The sequence below is a fragment of the Megalobrama amblycephala genome, linkage group LG1 (assembly GCF_018812025.1).
Source record: "Megalobrama amblycephala isolate DHTTF-2021 linkage group LG1, ASM1881202v1, whole genome shotgun sequence".
In the NCBI taxonomy this organism is placed as follows: Eukaryota; Metazoa; Chordata; class Actinopteri; order Cypriniformes; family Xenocyprididae; genus Megalobrama; species Megalobrama amblycephala.
Genome location: NC_063044.1, coordinates 54788193 through 54809182, shown reverse-complemented (window position 1 = coordinate 54809182; position 20990 = coordinate 54788193). Strand labels below are relative to the sequence as shown.

At 38.8% G+C, this 20990-nt stretch overlaps 1 protein-coding gene across 1 annotated transcript; it reads right to left on the bottom strand.

Annotated features, from left to right (window-relative positions):
* Positions 1-958: 958 nt before the first annotated feature.
* LOC125275193 (DLA class I histocompatibility antigen, A9/A9 alpha chain-like) lies at positions 959-16148 on the bottom strand. The gene is made up of 8 exons (XM_048201917.1): positions 15766-16148; positions 5559-5792; positions 4643-4921; positions 3862-4155; positions 3079-3192; positions 2468-2485; positions 2141-2207; positions 959-2057 (listed from the first exon to the last, which is right to left on the bottom strand). Exons 1-7 carry the CDS (start codon positions 15815-15817, stop codon positions 2158-2160), a joined length of 1041 nt encoding a protein of 346 aa, XP_048057874.1. The 5' UTR covers positions 15818-16148; the 3' UTR covers positions 959-2057; positions 2141-2157.
* Between the last annotated feature and the right edge of the window lie 4842 nt (positions 16149-20990).

Below are 20990 nucleotides of genomic sequence, written 5' to 3'. Positions count from 1 at the left end.
GTCGATCTTCAGACACATAAACCATCTTTACTGGAGTTAAACTCTTCTGAACAATCACAGATTCATAAACTCTTCAGATTTTATTCACTCCACACACCAGAGGAAAGAGCTCAGAAAGGACATTTACTGAATACAAGAGATGATTTAAATCACATGAAAATGTTGTATTTCTGCAAAATATCAGAGAACAGTCTGTGTGTGTGTGTGTGTCTGTGTGTGTGTGTGTGTGTGTGTCTGTGTGTGTGTGTGTGTGTGTGTGTGTGTGTGTGTGTCATGACCATAATGATGGCTTGATATTAACCTGTACACATGAATAAACAGAAGACATCAGTGTGGAAGACACATCAAAACCCAAGAACCCAGGCCTGTATGTTCATGTGTGTTCACACCGAGAGAGTTAAATTAACACTGAAACAGTGCTGAAGTTACTGAGAAAATGAAATGATGATTGAACTTTAATGATGAACACGTGAAAAATAAATTAGGATTCTTATAAACCAAGACCAACATTATGTGAAGAGATCAAACATGACTGACCTCAGGAACAGACCATGAGATGTTTTAAACCCTTTCTGAATTAACAGAAATACTGTGATGTATATAATAAGATTTCAATCTGTTCTCAGTTGTTTTCCAAGAGCAACTTTATCTCATCAACATTCATCATTTTTTGGCAGATGGCAAACCAGCTGTTATTAATAGCTTGTGTAGGGGAATTTAAAGTTAAAGACATAAAGACCAGATATGATGAATGAAGACCGGAGTCAGTTTAAAAAAAAAAATAAGCTGAAGAAATTTTACTGAAGAATAGTTTGCAGAAATCATCTTCAAATCTCTCAAGGAGTTTGTATGTTGCTCTGTGTTTACATTCAACACAGCAGCAATTCTTCAGTGCTTCAGGTTAAATGATTCTGACTGGCTAAAAATAGAGAACAATAAGAAATTGTCCGTACATGGATTGATAGACATAAGCATGTCTCCATTTATTATACAGATGACACCAGGTTTAGGCACAGAGTGACCCTCTGAGGACACAGAACTGCTCTTCTAGGAGCCAACATGAGGAAACACAGGAGAACAGCACACATACACAGATACACTGATAATTCAAGGCTGATGTTGAACAGGACACTTCCCCAAAACATATTGATATGTCTCGCAGTGAGAGGTACAGACAATATTCATCATTATTCTCTAGTGTTTGAAGACGACAAAGTAAAATAAATTCTAAAGTGCAGTGTGCAAAATTTGGGAGGAACTCTTGACAGAAATGCAATATAATATACATAACTATGTTTTCAGTGCTGTATACAGACCTTACATATTGAACCGTTATGTTTTTATGAGCTATTTCTATCTATATACACCACGGGTCCATGTCAAGTCGCCATTTTGCGCCGCCGTGTTTCTACAGTAGCCCTAAATGGACAAACTGCTCTACAGAGCGTGTTTCGTCACTATGTTGTTCTTCTTCTAAAACATTCATGTTTTTAGTGGCAGCTTGCATCGTCACTACATTGAATACGCACGAAGCAGTAGCAGTAGTGGTCGTCTGGTTCATTAGAAGCAGAGACCGTTCTTTGTTAGAAGTAAGAAGAAACCTCATGGCTTGTCTGGCTAACATCTGTCTTGAGTCGGCCAGACGGCCACCGTAGCTTCTCTATTTTGCTTAGAAAGGGAGAGGTGAGCGCTGTTGGTTATTGATTATTAACTTGATTATAAAAAGACTCAAAAGATATTTGTTTATTGATATGTTGCTTTAATATACATATCAATAAACAGTAACATATAAGCACATATTGACAGCAAGGCTAAATGAATAAATCACAGTTATGAAAAGCCCTCGGTAACCCTGTTAGATAAAGTTATATACATATTACATTTTATAATAAAAGGTAATTTGTTAAAAATATATCCAAGAAAAAGACATGATAAAAATAAACAGTACATCGATATTCATAAAGTGAATAAATGATGTGATGAATGAGGGAAACAGAAGATGATAGTAGATATATGAGTGAGATCTGATGATTCTCCTCGAACATTCGTCTGATCTCCTGAAATGATCAAAATCACACATTAAATCAGCTTCACCTCATCTGCTCCAGACGGCTGCAGTGATCAATAAACCATAACTCACGTCTCAAGATTCATGTCTCACGCCACTATTGATGAATGACTTGAGCTTTCAGAGCCACTGGGAGACGCTGCAACAGAAAATAAACTATTAAAAATACATTCAAAAATTTCTTCTGGATTTGCAGAGATCTTATTTATACAATGTTTACAGAACTATTAATTAATGATTTATTGTATAATACTATAATCTTTATTTACTTTGTCAAATTATTTTACATTACCAAAACATTTTAAGTTTAAATATATAAATATAATACATTATTGTGTAGAGAGACAGCTCGTCCACCTCTGATACTGTTACACCAAACACAGATTACAGGATACTCACGTTTAGCAGGAACATATCCTGAAAAACAATCAAAATGAAATCTAAGTTCAATAATCAAGAAAAATGGTCTTGAAAAATAAAATGTCACCAACATTTTAATTATCAAAAGGCTTTAGTTATGAATTTCTGTTGTTCATAAACCAGATTTAGATAAATAGTTGCTTTAAAGTCAAATCATCTTCATTTATATTGGTACACATATTGTTTCAAAGCAGCTTCACAGAGACAATAGGAAAATTCTTATCGAGCTAAAGTTGGTTTTTGATTGAATCACTTCAGTTGTAAAAATTGTTAATTATTACTTTAGAGGCCGCTTAAATGACACCTTTCCTACTGAAAATCGAATACCTTTAATGCATGCTGTTCATTTACATGTTTAGTCTATAGGCTTATATCTTAATTTGTGTTCTGAATATGAACGAAGGTCTTACGGGTATAGAACGACATGAGGGAGAGTAAATAATATATTTGGGTGAACTAACCCTTTAAGGGAGGAGATGATGAATGAACAATTGAAACAGAAACTGGTTCTGAACTACTAATTCAAATAATACTACATAATATGACTATCAGTACTAAGATAATAATCATGAAATATTATTGTTTCTCACCTGACTTCAATTTCCTCTGATATACCAAATACACAATGACAGAAATGATGAGCAACAGTGACAGAGTCACCACAGGAACAACAACAACAGTGACGTCAACCGGAGCAGCTGTTTCTGTTTATAGAAAACATACATCAGATTGCTGAAAGATTCGATGTTAAGAAGTGGTTCTGAAGTTCTGAAGACACAAAAACTAATTATACAATACAATACTTATTTATAAAGCACATTTAAAAACAACCAAGGTTGACCAAAGTGCTGAAAAGAAACATTAATAAATAAATAATAAGAAAAAAAGAAGACTACCAAATGTAAGGAACACAGCAGTAATAAAACAATCACACCATGATCAAGAAATATTGAAAGACAAAGAGAGTAAACATGTCTTTATAGCAGATTTAAAGGTGGAAACAGAGGGAGCAAATCTAATGCGAAGAGGAAAACTGTTCCAGAGATTCAGACCTGCAGTTGTAAAGGTGTGATCACTTAGTTTTTTAACAGTAAGCAGACAGAGATCACTGGATCTCTAACCTCTAGAAGGAGTGTGCGGGTGAAGCAGGTTAGTCAGGTACTGAGGGGTCGAAATGTTGAGGGTTTTATATAAACAAATAGTAGAATTAAATTAAAACCACTGCTATATTTAACAGTAACCAGTGCAGTGCAGAAACAACAGGAGTTACAAGCTCATACTTGTGGGTCTGTATTGTGGTTCATTGGTATCTTCTGGTCTCTCTGACAGTGGTCTGAGTAAACATTCATTGACTTCTACTAAAAGACTCTTACCATTATTAGTCCTGATTTCCTTCTCTGTCAGAGTCTTTCTGAAGGTTTTGCTCTGGTGTTCAACCACACAGCTGAACTCATTCTTCCTCCACTCTTCAGGTTCAGTCTGGAGGATCACAGTCTTCTGGAAGGTGCCGTCTTCATTGGGAAGAAGTTTCCCAACCTTCACATCCTTATAAAGCTCTTGTCCGTTTCTCATCCAGGTGATTGTAATATCACTGGGATAAAAGTGTGTGACATGACACAATACTGGAGAGGAGGAGTTCGTCTGTAACAGAGACACCTGAGGAGAGACTAGAGAGAGACAGAGAGAGACCGTAATCTTAAGGTTATTTTTTGCATATCTAGATATTATCCAAATCTTATTTGATCACTAGTGCTGACAGTCTGCCTGAAAAGGTCTGATTTGAGGAAAAATCCAGTTTTGCCTGCAGTCTGAACACAGCCTTGAAGTCACTTATTTTACCATCATATCAAGCATTTTAAATCCGATATCAATACTTAATAAAAACGAAATGAATACAATACAACTTTTAGATCAATATCGATTTCATTAACATTGAAAAATTCAACACAAATGATCTAAAATATTTGCATGCTCTCAAGGTGCAAATTACGGGAAGTTTCATGTATCATCATGAATGTGTATCTTATATATATGCATAAAAATGACACTTTAAAATCAGTCAGAGCAATAGAAATATATATATATATATATATTATATATAGCTCTGACTGATTTTAAAAGTGTCATTTCTATGCAATGATAATATTCATATACCTGTTTTCTCCAGGCTGCTCTTCCCAAGCTTCAGGAGCTTCTTCAATGTATCGATACAATCCATTTCAAGGTAGTTTTTCCAATAATTAAAACGGATGGTTTCATTGTCACACCTCTTATGCAAGCTGAATCCTTGCCTCATTGGAGATATCCATTTATCCCTCTTCATATCCATAAACAAGAAATCCTCTCCATCGTATCCATACTGACGGAACACATTTGTTTTCCCAGTTTCATCGTTCCATTCACAGCCGTAGGTTATCTGGTATGTGTGCTCACCTGAGGAGATAGGATGATATGAATGATATGAACAACATACACTCTACCCGAACAAACAAGTGTGATATTCTGTTTATACAACAGTTTGATGGCACAAACGTGTAAGTAAATAAGAAACAACAACGGATTGTTTTTTAAAAATGCACGACTTTATAGAATCTGAAGAGATCATTATGAAAAAAATAAAAAATAATGAACCGAAATGCATTTACAAGGCAGGAATAAACACTTCTGCATTATGTAGCAAGAGAAACAGGGCTCTACTGCATCAAATATGTGTCACTTTTCTCAGAGCTGATTGGTCCAGTTTTGGTTTGTGATCTCTAACCCAGAACCCACCCTACCACCAAACATTGTCCCTAAGATTACCCGACTCCCATGCCAGAGACCCGGGTTCGAGTCCTGATTAGAGCGGGCGGTTCGAACAGCAGGGATTACACATGCAGCTCTAAAAGAAACTTACAATCGTTACCTGAGGTGAAACACAACATCCGCATATCATGGCAGCATAATGTGTAAATGTGACATTTTATTCAACAACATGTGCTAAATTCCTGTGGGATTTTTCATTCTGGGTCATGTTATCAGAAGCCAGACATTATGTGTGAATGTACTTGTGATAGTGTGTCCAGCGTACCTGCTGACTCTGTCCAGATGGTGCTTAAAATCCACTGATGTTGTTCTTTTAATGAACGTGTCTGAAAGCCCCAGTAATCTGATTCTTCGTTCTGTTTCACCCATTCTGTTTTTGGTGAAGCTTTCTTTGTGTTGATATCAAAGTACATAAACTGTACGTCATCAACCAGTCCAGTTGAAGCAAAATTCTTGTCTCCAGACACAGAAGTGTAGATATATTTTAGAGAGTGTTTTCCTGTGGACAGAAATCATCCATATTGAATTAGCATATACAGGTGCTGGTCATTTATTTCACTAATTTGATTCAAAAAGTGAAACTTGTATATTATATTCATTCATTAAACACAGACTGATATATTTCAAATGTTTATTTCTTTAAATTTTGATGATTATAACTGACAACTAAGGAAAATCCCAAATTCAGTATCTCAGAAAATTAGAATATTGTGAAAAGGTTCATAATAATAATAATAATAATAATAATAATAATAATAATAATAATTAATAATGCATTTTATTTTAGGCGCCTTTCAAATCACTCAAGGTCACCATACAACAAGAAATAGTAACAAGAACAATATTAAAATAATAAATAACAGTAAATGCCAACAACTTAAGTAAAAAAGCAGCAATTACAAAACATGACAGCTATAAGAATAACAAAAAACAAAAGTGCTAGACTTGAGTGCAAACAGTAATCATGAAGGATAAGCTGTTCAGAATAAATGAGTCTTAAGTTTAACTTTAAATTGAGATAATGAGTCTGAATCACAGATGTTGGCTGGGCGAAAATTACAAAGGCGAGGAGAAACACGGCTAAAGAACAAGAAAATGAAACAAAGAAATGAAATGAACAAGAATAGCAGAACAGTGTGGAGTAAGAAATGGACGGAGACGAGCAATATTACGGAGATGAAAATAACAAGACCTGGTTATATTATTAATGTGAGCTTCAAATGAAAGCGTGCTGTCAAAGATAACCCCCAAGTTCCTAACCTGGCGAGAAGGGAAAAATGGAAGAACCATCAATGGATAAAGAAAAATTGCCAAACCCAGAGAGAATGGATTTAATGCCAATAAGGAGTACTTCAGAAAGTTGGCAGAAAACCAGACTTTAATTTTGTGAAGGCAGTTGGTAAGACAGGCAGGTGGAAAAGTGGAATCAGGGTTTGTGGATACATAAAGCTGTGCATCATCAGCGTAACAGTGGAATTTAATGCCATATTTTGAGAAAATATCACCAAGTGGGAGAAGATAAATAAGGAACAATAGGGGACCTAGGACAGAACCTTGGGGGACACAACAGCTAACAGAAGAAGGTTGAGATTGAAATCTTTTTAGTTGTACAAACTGTGTACGGTTTGAAAGGTATGAAGTGAACCAGGCATGAGGAATACCAGTAATACCAATGGTGGACAAACGGTGCAAGAGAATATTGTGTAAAATGGTGTCAAAAGCTGCACTCAAATCAAGCAAAACAAGAATGGATAATGATCCGCCATCAGCAGCCATTAACAGATCATTAGTCACTCGCAATAATGCAGTCTCCGTACTATGCTTAAGGCGAAACCCTGACTGAAAACATTCATATAACTTATTGTTAATAAGGTGAGCATGGACCTGTGCTGCTACTGCTTTTTCAAGAACTTTGGAAATAAAAAGGAAGATTTGAGATGGGATGGAAATTATCCAAATTGTTGAGGTAATAGCAGCTATTTTAAAAGATGAGGGAACAATGCTGGAGCTAAGAGAAGTGTGAATAATTTTTATGAGAGAAGAAAGAGAAGGAAATCAGGCCTTTACCAAATTAGTTGGTATAGGATCAAGTAAACGTGGAAGAATTAGATTTGTGAATGAGATGAAAAAGGTCTTGTTCAGATGGCAAGTCAAAGGAAGAAAGAAGAGTAAGAGGAAAATCAATTGAGTCACTGTTTGGTGAACTACAGTGAGCAGTATAGCTAAAGAGGCCAGCTGTTGGTGGATGGCGGTTATTTTATCATTGAAAAAAAGACAAATTTATCACATTGAGCAGTGCAGTACAGGTGTGCAGGAGGTGTATCAGGAGGTTTCAGAATACGATTTACAGTGGAGAATAAAGCTTTAGAATTACCGTCTCCGGACTCAATTAAATGTGAATAAAAATCATTTTTTGCAGCAGAAAGAGCATCTTTATAAAGATGTACATGTTCACTATGCAACTCTTTATGCCCCCATTAGTCCAGTACGTTTATAAAGACATCCAGGCGCAGTCCTCTAGTTTTGAGCTGGCGAAGTTCAGGAGTGAACCATGGCACAGAGTGAGTAAATAATACAGTCCGAACTTTGAGAGGTGCAAAAGTGTCAAGAAGCTGCTGTAATTCAAAGTTATAAAAGGAGACCAGATCCTCAGGAGAAGTGATATGGTCACTATGTGGAAGATCAGTAATTGCAGCAGTAAAGACTGAAAGGTTGATCTTTTTTATATTCGGAAATATCATCAAGCGTTGTTGTTTCAATTTAGAGAGTGTAACATTAGCATTAAAAGAAAGCAATTTATGATCAGATATGGGTATTGCAGCTGCAGTACAGTTCATGGGTGTAACACCTGAAAAACAGACAAGGTCCAGAGTGTGACCTTTACAGTGGGTTGGAAAGTCCACATATTGCTGGAGACCAAAACTGTCCAGACAAGAAATGACACTGTCTGTTGTTCAAGAGTGGCTTGACACAAGGAATGCGACAGCTGAAACCCATGTCTTGCATACGTCTGTGCATAGTGGTTCTTGAAGCACTGACTCCAGGTTCAATATTGAAGAAACCTGGTGCCACACTCTAATCAGCTAATTAACTCAAAACACCTGCAAAGACCTTTAATGGTCTCTCAGTCTAGTTCTGTAGGCTACACAATCATGGGGAAGACTGCTGACTTGACAGTTGTCCAAAAGACGACCATTGACACCTTGCACAAGGAGGGCAAGACACAAAAGGTCATTGCAAAAGAGGCTGGCTGTTCACAGAGCTCTGTGTCCAAGCACATTAATAGAGAGGCGAAGGGAAGGAAAAGATGTGGTAGAAAAAAAAGTGTACAAGCAATAGGGACAACCGCACCTTGGAGAGGATTGTGAAACAAAGCCCATTCAAAAATGTGGGGGAGATTCACAAAGAGTGGACTGCAGCTGGAGTCAGTGCTTCAAGAACCACTACGCACAGAAGTATGCAAGACACAGGTTTCAGCTGTCGCATTCCTTGTGTCAAGCCACTCTTGAACAACAGACAGCGTCAGAAGCGTCTCACCTGGGCTAAAGACAAAAAGGACTGGACTGCTGCTGAGTGGTCCAAAGTTATGTTCTCTGATGAAAGTAAATTTTGCTCAATCAAATCAAGGTCCCAGAGTCTGGAGGAAGAGAGGAGAGGCACACAATCCACGTTGCTTGAGGTCCAGTGTAAAGTTTCCAGAGTCAGTGATGGTTTGGGGTGCCATGTCATCTGCTGGTGTTGGTCCACTGTGTTTTCTGAGGTGCAAGGTCAACGCAGCCGTATACCAGGAAGTTTTAGAGCACTTCATGCTTCCTGCTGCTGACCAACTTTATGGAGATGCAGATTTCATTTTCCAACAGGACTTGGCACCTGCACACAGTGCCAAAGCTAAAGCCATGGTATCCCTGTTCTTAATTGGCCAGCAAACTCACCTGACCTTAACCCCATAGAAAATCTATGGGGTATTGTGAAGAGGTAGATGCGATATGCCAGACCCAACAATGCAGAAGAGCTGAAGGCCACTATCAGAGCAACCTGGGCTCTCATAACACCTGAGCAGTGCCACAGACTGATCGACTCCATGCCACGCCGCATTGCTGCAGTAATTCAGGCAAAAGGAGCCCCAACTAAGTATTGAGTGCTGTACATGCTCATACTTTTCATGTTCATACTTTTCAGTTGGCCAAGATTTCTAAAAATCCTTTCTTTGTACTGGTCTTAAGTAATATTCTAATTTTCTGAGATACTGAATTTGGGATTTTCCTTAGTTGTCAGTTATAATCATCAAAATTAAAAGAAATAAACATTTGAAATATATCAGTCTGTGTGTAATGAATGAATATAATATACAAGTTTTCATTTCTCCATATGTGCGAGAGACTGTTTCTGAGAGTGGTACGAAAACATAGTGGACGTTATTGAGTGGACTCAATCTCACAATACACCGCAAAAACAAGTGTACAACTGATGAACGCTCAATGGCTAGAGAATACCCATAATGCGCTGTGAGAGCCGAATGAATTCCTGCATCTCGCCAGAAGATGGCGCCTGCACACAGTCCCTGCGTTCCATTCGGAAGGGCTCATCCCTATGTCCTAATCCCTTCAAGGGGTTTAACCTCCAGAGTGAGAGCTTCAAAGGGATGAAGGGTGTAGGATTCAAAAACACTTCTGCGTTATCTTAATGACACAATAAATGAGGAGTAGATTGTGCAAGCTGTATTTTAAACATTTGAATGGACTGATAAAGAGAGCTGTAAAGTAATTTTTGAAGTACAAAGTGTCCATCAGTTGTGCCCTTCAAAATCCTTCATTCTGAAGGGCCCTTTGAAGTGGCCAGTTTTGAGCACTTCGGTTTGGAACGACCCTTCAATATGGCGACCATGATTATTCGGATAGTTCATATTACTATCCACTATCAATCGCCACTGAAGCTAAATGAATCATTCTTGTGTTTTGGTTGTTATTGACATTTTAATCAAGCCACTTATCTGGTCAGGCAAGTAAAATTCTTTTTCACATCAAAAAATCCACTTGTCCCCCAGTCCCGGACAAGCGTATGTCGAGCCTTGGTAAGCCTATGTGCCGGGGCTCAGCCCCGGACGGCCCCGGCCCAATTTAACCCCTGCCTTTATGGATGTTTCAAGCACACCGAACCGATACTAAATGTGACGTTTAAACACTGCCGTGGTCAGAGAGAATCGTCATTGCCAGCATCATTGGTTTTGTAACACGAGACACCAAACCCACTAGATTTAGATAGTTAGTGACAGCCACCCCAGTGTCATTTGTTCACATGACTTTTCTTAAACGACTCACTTTAAACAACCATCACACACACAAAACTTGAAAAAAGAAATGACTGTATCGTGGTCAGTAGATGAGGTGCAGACTCTTTGGTAGAAGAGCAGTGCATCTGCGGCAGTTCAGATGTGCAGCAAATGATTGTGAAGCTCAACAAAATAGAAAGTGGCTGTAAGAAAATAGCTAAAGCACTGATCAGGGCAATAATTAAGAAGTTCCAATCAACTAAAAATGTTACAAATCTGTCTGGAAGAGGACATGTGTCTATAGCATCCTAATGCACAGTAAGGAGGAGAGTTTGAGTGGACAAAGACTTTCCAAGGATCACAGCTGGATAATTGCAGAGATTAGTTGAGTCTTGAGTCTCAGAAAGCCTAAAAAAAATGATCAAACAGCATCTACATCACCACAAGTTGTTCGGGAGGGTTTCTATAAAAATCCTCTGCTCTCATCCAAAAACATCTCCAGCATACTCAGTTGTCAGACAAGACTGGAACTTCAAAAGCGACAGGCTTCTATGGTCAGATGAAACTGAAAAAAAAGAGCTTTTTGGCAGCAAACCCCAGATGGGTTTGGTGCACACATGGATAAAAAGTACTCCATGTCCACAGTTAAATAAATACTGCTGGATCTTTAATGTTGTGGGCCTATTTTTCTGCTGGAGGTCCTGGACATCTTGTTCAGATACATGGTATCATGGATTCTATCAAATAACAACAGCTAAATAATCAAAACCTGACCACTTCTGCTAGAAATCCAATAATGGGCCATGGTGGGATCTTCCATCAGGGGCCCGTTTCAGAAAGGAGGTTAAGGGAGAACTCTGAGTATCTTAACCCTGAAATGAGGGAAACTCTGGGTTTTCCATTTCAGAATGAGAGGTATGTCAAACCCGAGAAAGCAGGGTAAGTCAAGCCGTTTCTGAAAGAGAGGTAACTTATACTCAGTCGGTTACCATGGTCAAGTAAAGTCAAATTTTATTTATATAGCACAAATCTAACTATAGTTGATCAAAAGTGTTTCACAGAAAATCAGAAAATAAAATAGAAAAGGAGGGAGGAAAAAAAAAAAAAAAAAAAAAAAAAAAAAAAGGAGATAAAAGTCAAGTATCAAAATTGATCAAACAAATTGTATATACATAAAATGGAACACCAACATAAAAAAAAAAAAAAAAAAAAAAAAAATTATATATATATATATATATATATATATATATATATATATATATATATATATATATACACACACACACACACACACACAGCATCACTCGAAAGCTAAAGAGTAAAAATAAGTCTTTAAACTGGTTTTAAAAAGGAGAGGCCCTGATACCCAAAGGTAGACTGTTCCAGAGCTTTGGGGCAGCTACAGAGAAAGCATGATCACCTTTTGATTAGCGACGAGAGCGAGGGACAGATAAAAGTAACTGATCACAAGATCTTAATGACCTAACAGCTGTGTATGGTTTAATAAGTTTACAAATATAATCTCTTCTCCGACCACCCTAGTTGATGCCCAGGATAATTTTCCATGCTACAGGTGTACTTCTTGCACAAAATATGTCACTTGTCAATCATTTGTACATCCTTGTACACAAAAAACATATAAGATCAAACAATTGATAACTTGCAAGAGTATATATGTGATTTATATTATCATTTGTCCATGTTCTCTGTTATATGTTGGTAAAACCACACGTGCTTTACGCACTAGAATGATTGAACATACAAGTTCAATTCGTAAACGGGATGATACATCTCCTATTCATCGTCACTTCAATCTTGCTAAACATTCTTCAAGTTCCAGGGCATCGAGAGGATTTTACCTCATAGAAGAGGCGGAGATAGAGACAAGAAATTGTTGCAAAGGGAGGCATTTTGGATTTTTGAACTTAAATCTTTATTTCCTGATGGCATGAATTAAGAACTTTTTTTTTTTAACACTTATTTTTTTAACACATTGTTTTCATTGCTTTGAATGTATATTTCATGTAGTTTTTACTATGTGCATTGCTTTTCAGACTCTCTTGCTGTGACACTTGCTGTGAGAAAGAGGGTGATTGTTTGTTGCATTTTGAGCACATTTTAAGCAATCTGCTGAAACGTTTGCTCATGCTCCTCTGTTTTTAACTCACTAGCACTTTGCACTTTATTGCACCATGAAATTGACAAAATAAATTTTGTATTTTCCTAGACTTCAGTCTATTTGGATTCAGTGTGTGGCCAGCCATTTTTTTCTGTTTTGCTCAAGTTTAACTTTTTTGGTTCTACGCACCTGAAGGAAAAGAGAATTTTTCCAACTGAGAGTGCAACAACTTTCTTTGAAGTAAAAATACCTAAAAATTCTTAAATCAAGATGGATTTTCTATATAAGAAAATTATATAAGATATTTAGTCTTGTTTCCTGAGATGATCTAAATGAAGTGCATTTTACTTAAGTACAATTATCAATATCTGCCAGTGTGGTAATAAAAATAATCTTAATGCAAACGGAAAACAAGATTTCTTGGAGTGTCTAGAGCAAATGTACAGTAGCCCCGCCCACCAAGGTTAAAAACAACGCATATGATTGATGGCTTCAGTGGTGTAGGCAATAACGCGTTGGGTGCGCAGAATTAACTAGTAACGCGATTAACAAGGTTCGAATCTTTTGCCGAGCTCGCTCTTCTCCCTTCACAGCTTGTATAACACAACTAACATTACCATTTTGCCAACGAATGCAGCTTTACCATTAAAGCCACAACATAATTAAAACGTTTTTGTGTGTGTGTGTGTGTGTGTACTTTTTCACACACAAGATATTCTGAGAATGTTTATGCATTTTTTTTTACAACATGGTAATTTTTGACCAAAGAGATTCAAGGAGAATGATAAATTACTGATTGAAGCACAAATAAGGTTCACTTTTATGGAACCTGCCCAGTTTTTAGAAGTGTAATATTTATGATTTACATGTCAATCTCTGTCACAGCGAGCATGTAACATTTCTAAAAGAGAAAAGTGTGACGCTGAAAGAATAAATAACCAAGAACCTTTAATAAACACAGAGATATACAGTTACAACACATACCTTTAACTTTCACCACCAGTGTTTTTGAGAGAGAGAGAGAGAGGAGAGAGAGAGAGAAGAAGTTGGCAGCTTTTTTTACAGGCATCCTTCACAATCAACACCTGAACACTGATGGAGAATCTACTCTGAAACTGGTCTGACAAGCTACTCTTTAAACTAGTTAGACAACTTTCAAACTACTCTTCTGAAAAAGTAGTAAGTTGTAATGTAAGCAAACTATCAAAACGTAGCCATCTCCATTGAAACTATTTTTTACAATGACATTGTATATTACAAATAACTGAATAATTGATCGTTTTGATGAAGATTGTTTTAAGCAACTTCAAAATCATCAGTACTCATCTTGCTGGATCTGTCTGCTGCTTTTGACACAGTTAACCACCAGATCCTCCTGTCAACACTCAAGTCAAAGGGCATCTCGGGAACTGCACTCCAGTGGTTCAAGTCTTACCTCTCAGGTAGGTCTTTCAGGGTATCTTGGAGAGGTGAGGTGTCCAAGTCACATCATCTTGCTACTGGGGTTCCTCAGGGCTCAGTGCTTGGACCACTTCTCTTCTACATCTACATGTCATCACTAGGATCTCTCATTCAGGATCATGGTTTCTCCTATCACTGTTATGCTGATGACACACAACTCTACCTCTCATTCCAACCAGATGATCTGACGGTTGCTGGTCGTATCGCAGCCTGCCTGACAGCCATTTCTGCCTGGATGAAGGACCACCACCTTCAACTCAACCTTGCAAAAACGGAACTGCTTGTGGTTGGTGCCAACCCAACACTTCATCATAACCTTTCAATTCAAATTGGGTCGTCAACCATTACTCCTTCCAGGACAGCCAGGAACCTTGGAGTGGTGCTGGATGATTGTTTAAGCTTCACAGATCATATTGCTACAACAGTTCGGTCCTGCAGATTTGCCTTGTATAACATCAGGAAGATTAGACCCTTCCTATCGGAGCATTCCACACAAATTCTTGTCCAAGCTCTTGTTCTATCCAGACTGGACTACTGTAATGCTCTTTTGGCTGGACTTCCAGCATGCACTGTCTAGCCTCTACAACTGATCCAGAATGCTGCAGCAAGACTGGTCTTCAACGAGCCGAAGAGAGTGCATGTCACACCTCTCTTCATCAGTCTGCATTGGCTGCCAGTAGCTGCTCGCATCCAATTCAAGGCTCTGATGTTTGCCTACAGAACGACCGCTGGCTCTGCACCGCCATACCTTAACTCGCTACTTCAGACTTATGCGCCCTTCAGAAACTTGTGGTGCCATCACATAGGGGCACAAAATCGCTCTCACGAACCTTCTCCGGGTCTATTCCTGGCTGGTGGAATGACCTGCCGTGCTCTATCAGAGCAGCTGAATCTTTAGCCACTTTCAAAAAAAATGCTAAAGACGTATCTTTTTCATCAGCACTTGACCCAGTAATAGTAGCACTTGCCTTGATTTCTATTTTCATTCCATCGATTTGTGTAAAAAAAAAAAAAAAAAAAAAAAAAAAAAAAATCCCTGCTACGAGCACTTTACTGTCATAACTGTGACTTCACACAGCACTTATATACTGTTGTTCTCATGTTGATTTGATTGATTCTACTGTTCTCATTTGTAAGTCACTTTGAATAAAAGCGTCTGCTAAATGACTAAATGTAAATGTTAAGTAAAACTGTGGGGTTAAAATACCGTAATGCAACACAATTGTGATGTCAAGAGTGTTTTATTATGTAAACTGTCTAAATGATACACACAAAACTCCCATATCACAGTCTGTCAATGTGCAAAACTGCTACAAATGTAATTTTGCTCAGCATTTTAATTTGTCCGACATGTTGACGGGTTATTTAAAACAAAAATGAAAGTAAAAATACCAGCAGACGAACGATATTGGTCTTTATTGCTTAAATACACAACTGGCCACATAAATATATTGATCACAGTAAATAAACAGTTATTTAATGATAAAAGTTACTTACAACGTTAAAGATATATGCAAATAGATAAAAACAGTAGATATGCTCCGTTCTTGCCAAACCGGTTCTGAGCGTTAGTTTTTAAACGTCAAAAGTAAAATGAATCTAAACCAAAAATAAACTACTCACCAGCAAATGAGAGAGAAATCCCGACGAGTAGTAGAAGCACAGAGGATCGCATGTTTGTTTTAACATGTAGACACAACAGTCTTATTTTTAAATCATCTTTCTAGAAAGCCAGTTGAAGCCGATGTCTTTTCTTCTTAACACACCTTTCTGAACGCACCTGAACTAAACTACAGAAGCCCCGCCCACTCAATCATCGAGTCATCAGTCACTATGCTGAACTACTGTGTTGTGTTATTATTCTGTTAAGTGGACTGAAGCCATCATCAAGTCGTGTACAGATTACGGAGCTAATCACTTTTTTTTTTTCGGGGGTCTGCAAAATTATCACCCCCTCGTTGAAGTCACTACCTGAATTCGGCACAAAACCTGATCGCAAGAAAAAGTTCTGGTACAATAAAAGCGAGCACTGGTCAGAAATGTAACCTCCCAGATGCTGTACAGGTGTAATAACGTTCACGTGATCAGACTGATGAAGACTGTATGAACGCGTCTCACCTGTTTCACTTCATCAGTTTGGATGGAGATTCGGCGCCATCTGCTGGACACTCAACAAACATCAACACTGGATAGTACTCTGAAATACTGTATAATAAAATGTGAAATGTCTTTTGTTAAGTTGGATTGATGACAGATTTAACTATTCATTACCTCTCTAGCTCTGCTTGAGATCCCAGTGAGCTCCTTCACTACACAGACAGCACAAGAGCAGAAGATATGACTGCGTTAAGATGAGAAACAGCATCTGTGATCCACTGACACCTTCATCTGTACAGAGACTCTCACTAAACACATCACAACACTCGCTGAACAAACTATAATCATCAGTCAGCTTTATTTCTACAGCGCTTTATTCAGTACAGACTGATTCAAAGCAGATTCACAAACAGGACAATAACAGTGATAACCTCACAAAGAATCAAAAGTTTGTACTATTTTATGTTTATTTTGATAAATAAAATAAATAATTTTTGTTCAATAAATATATTGTCATTAAAATAGGCCTATGTTAATATAAAAATATATTTTAAAAAATACATTATTTTTTAAAAGTAATCATTCTTTAAGCATTAAAGGTGATCCAATAATATTAATATAGATTTACAGTAGTAACTAGATAAAAAAGTTTGAAGACAAACTTTAAGTTGGCTTGAAAAAGCCAGTCCAGAAAGTTTGAAATAGTTTTTAAAAGTTTAAAGTTTTCAGTTTGAAAGTTTGAAAGTTTTCAGTTTGAAAGTTTAAGTTTAGTAGTTTAGATAGATAGATTTAGTTTGATAGATAGATAGATTTAGTTTGATAGATAGATAGATTTAGTTAGATAGATACATAGATAGATAGATAGATAGTTGTCACAGATGGTTACTATGGAGATTTTATAGAGTTATTAGCATGTTCTTAGCCTACTTTAGCACTTAGCTAATCAATATTAGCACGTAGCTATTCATTGCTAGCATGTGTAGCATGTTGGAAGTCCAGATTGCTAGCATGAGTCAAAAAGCCAACCGCCATGTCTCTACGATGTACTGATGCAGAGATATAGATTTTGCAAAACGGTTGCTGGGGTACTCTGTTTGGTTGCTAGGGAGTGGCTTGGCAGCTACCAGTGATGATACTCCAAAGGCTGCTTGACAATATAAACCAACCCCCATGTCTGTATGATGTTCTGATGCAGAGATATAGATTTTGCAAAATGGTTGCTAGGGTACTCTATTTGGTTGCTAGGGAGTGGCTTGGCAGCTACCAGTGATGATACTCCAAAGGCTGCTTGACAATATAAACCAACCCCCATGTCTGTACGATGTTCTGATGCAGAGATATAGATTTTGCAAAACGGTTGCTAGGGTACTCTGTTTGGTTGCTAGGGAGTGGCTTGCCAGCTACCAATGATGATACTCCAAAGGCTGCTTGACAATATAAACCAATCCCCATGTCTGGACGATGTTCTGATGCAGAGATACAGATTTTGCAAAACGGTTACTAGGGTACTGTTTGGTTGCTAGGGAGTGACTTGCCAGCTACCAATGATGATACTCCAAAGGCTGCTTGACAATATAAACCAACCCCCATGTATGTACGATGTTCTGATGCAGAGATATAGATTTTGCAAAATGGTTGCTAGGGCACTCTGTTTGGTTGCTATGGTGTTGCTATGCGGTTGCTAGGGTACTCGGGGTGGTTGCTAAGGTGTTGCTATGGTACTTGGGGTGGTTGCTAAGGTGTTGCTATGCGGTTGCTAGGGGTGGTTGCTAAGGTGTTGCTATGGTACTCGGGGTGGTTGCTAAGGTGTTGCTATGCGGTTGCTAGGGTACTCGGGGTGGTTGCTAGGGTGTTGCCATGCGGTTGCTAGGGTACTCGGGGTGGTTGCTAGGGTGTTGCCATGCGGTTGCTAGGTACTCGGGTGGTTGCTAGGTGTTGCTGTCGGTTGCTAGGGTACTCGGGGTGGTTGCTAAGGTGTTGCTATACGGTTGCTAAGGTACTCGGGGTGGTTGCTAAGGTGTTGCTATACGGTTGCTAGGTACTCGGGGTGGTTGCTATGGTGTTGCTATGAGGTTGCTAGGGTACTCAGGGTGGTTGCCATGGTGTTGCTATTGTATCCAGGCTGGTTGCTAGGATGATGCCAGGGTGATTTGTGTGGTTGCTATGCAGTTGCCATGGTGTTCTGGGTGGTTGCTAGGTTGTTTTGGGACAGTGGCAAAATCGCCACTCGGTTGCTAGGCGGTTGCTAAGGTACTTGGGGTGGTTGCTAATGTGTTGCTAGGCGGTTGCTAGGGTGTTCTGGGTGGTTGCTAGGCGGTTGCTATGGTAACCTGGGTGGTTGCTAGGGTGTTGCTAGGCAGTTGCTAAGGTACTTGGGGTGGTTGCTAAGGTGTTGCTAGGGTGTTCTGGGTGGTTGCTAGGCGATTGCTATGGTAACCTGGGTGGTTGCTAGGGTGTTGCTAGGCAGTTGCTAAGGTACTTGGGGTGGTTGATAAGGTGTTGCTAAACGGTTGCTAGGGTGTTCTGGGTGGTTGCTAGGCGATTGCTATGGTAACCTGGGTGGTTGCTAGGGTGTTGCTAGGCAGTTGCTAAGGTACTTGGGGTGGTTGCTAAGGTGTTGCTAGGCGGTTGCTAGGATGTTCTGGGTGGTTGCTAGGCGGTTGCTAGGGGGTTGCTATGGTAACCAGGGTGGTTGCTAGGGTGTTGCTAGGCAGTTGCTAAGGTAATTGGGGTGGTTGCTAGGCTGTTGCTAGGCGGTTGCTATGGTACCTGGAGTGGTCACTATGGTGTTGCTAGGCGGTTGCTAGGGTGTTCTTAATAATAATAAGTATGCAGAAGCTTAAGAATGGAGCTTTGCCTTTGGCAAGCACCATTAATAACTAGATAAAAAAGTTTGAAGACAAACTTTAAGTTGGCTTGAAAAAGCCAGTCCAGAAAGTTTGAAATAGTTTTAAAAGTTTAAAGTTTTCAGTTTGAAAGTTTGAAAGTTTTCAGTTTGAAAGTTTAAGTTTAGCAGTTTAGATAGATAGATTTAGTTTGATAGATAGATAGATTTAGTTTGATAGATAGATAGATTTAGTTAGATAGATACATAGATAGATAGATAGATAGTTGTCACAGATGGTTACTATGGAGATTTTATAGAGTTATTAGCATGTTCTTAGCCTACTTTAGCACTTAGCTAATCAATATTAGCACGTAGCTATTCATTGCTAGCATGTGTAGCATGTTGGAAGTCCAGATTGCTAGCATGAGTCAAAAAGCCAACCGCCATGTCTCTACGATGTACTGATGCAGAGATATAGATTTTGCAAAACGGTTGCTAGGGTACTCTGTTTGGTTGCTAGGGAGTGGCTTGGCAGCTACCAGTGATGATACTCCAAAGGCTGCTTGACAATATAAACCAACCCCATGTCTGTATGATGTTCTGATGCAGAGATATAGATTTGCAAATGGTTGCTAGGGTACTCTATTTGGTTGCTAGGGAGTGGCTTGGCAGCTACCAGTGATGATACTCCAAAGGCTGCTTGACAATATAAACCAACCCCCATGTCTGTACGATGTTCTGATGCAGAGATATAGATTTTGCAAAACGGTTGCTAGGGTACTCTGTTTGGTTGCTAGGGAGTGGCTTGCCAGCTACCAATGATGATACTCCAAAGGCTGCTTGACAATATAAACCAATCCCCATGTCTGGACGATGTTCTGATGCAGAGATACAGATTTTGCAAAACGGTTACTAGGGTCCTGTTTGATTGCTAGGGAGTGACTTGCCAGCTACCAATGATGATACTCCAAAGGCTGCTTGACAATATAAACCAACCCCCATGTCTGTACGATGTTCTGATGCAGAGATATAGATTTTGCAAAATGGTTGCTAGGGCACTCTGTTTGGTTGCTATGGTGTTGCTATGTGGTTGCTAGGGTACTCGGGGTGGTTGCTAAGGTGTTGCTATGCGGTTGCTATGGTACTTGGGGTGGTTGCTAAGGTGTTGCTATGCGGTTGCTAGGGTGGTTGCTAAGGTGTTGCTATGCGGTTGCTAGGGTACTCGGGGTGGTTGCTAGGGTGTTGCCATGCGGTTGCTAGGGTACTCGGGGTGGTTGCTAGGGTGTTGCCATGCGGTTGCTAGGGTACTCGGGGTGGTTGCTAGGGTGTTGCTATGCGGTTGCTAGGGTACTCGGGGTGGTTGCTAGGGTGTTGCTATACGGTTGCTAAGGTACTCGGGGTGGTTGCTATGGTGTTGCTATGAGGTTGCTAGGGTAATCAGGGTGGTTGCCATGGTGTTGCTATTGTATCCAGGCTGGTTGCTAGGATGATGCCAGGGTGATTTGTGTGGTTGCTATGCAGTTGCCATGGTGTTCTGGGTGGTTGCTAGGTTGTTTTGGGTGGTTGCTATGAGAGTTGATCATAGATAGATAGAGTTTATGAATTTGAATGAGTTGATAGATAGATGATAGATAGAGAGATAGAGAGATAGATGAGAAGAGAGATAGATGAGAAGTGATAGATGAGAAGATAGATAGATAGATGAGAAGTGATAGATGAGAAGATAGATTGATAGATGAGAAGTGATAGATAGATAGATAGATAGATAGATAGATAGATTAGAAAGAGAAATAGATAGATTTAGTTTGATAGATAGATAGATTAGAAAGATAAATAGATAGATTTAGTTTGATAGATAGATAGATTTAGTTTGATAGATAGATTAGAAAGAGAAATAGATAGATAGATAAATAGCTAGATTTAG

Coding starts and splice junctions, on each gene's coding strand:
- LOC125275193 (XM_048201917.1), bottom strand. CDS start 15,817: ATGCGATCCTCTGTGCTTCTACTACTCGTCGGGATTTCTCTCTCATTT. Junction 5,793..15,765: donor GATTTCTCTCTCATTTGCTG/GTGAGTAGTTTA, acceptor TTCTGTCCACAG/GAAAACACTCTCTAAAATAT. Junction 3,193..3,861: donor GGAAATCAGGACTAATAATG/GTAAGAGTCTTT, acceptor TTCTATAAACAG/AAACAGCTGCTCCGGTTGAC.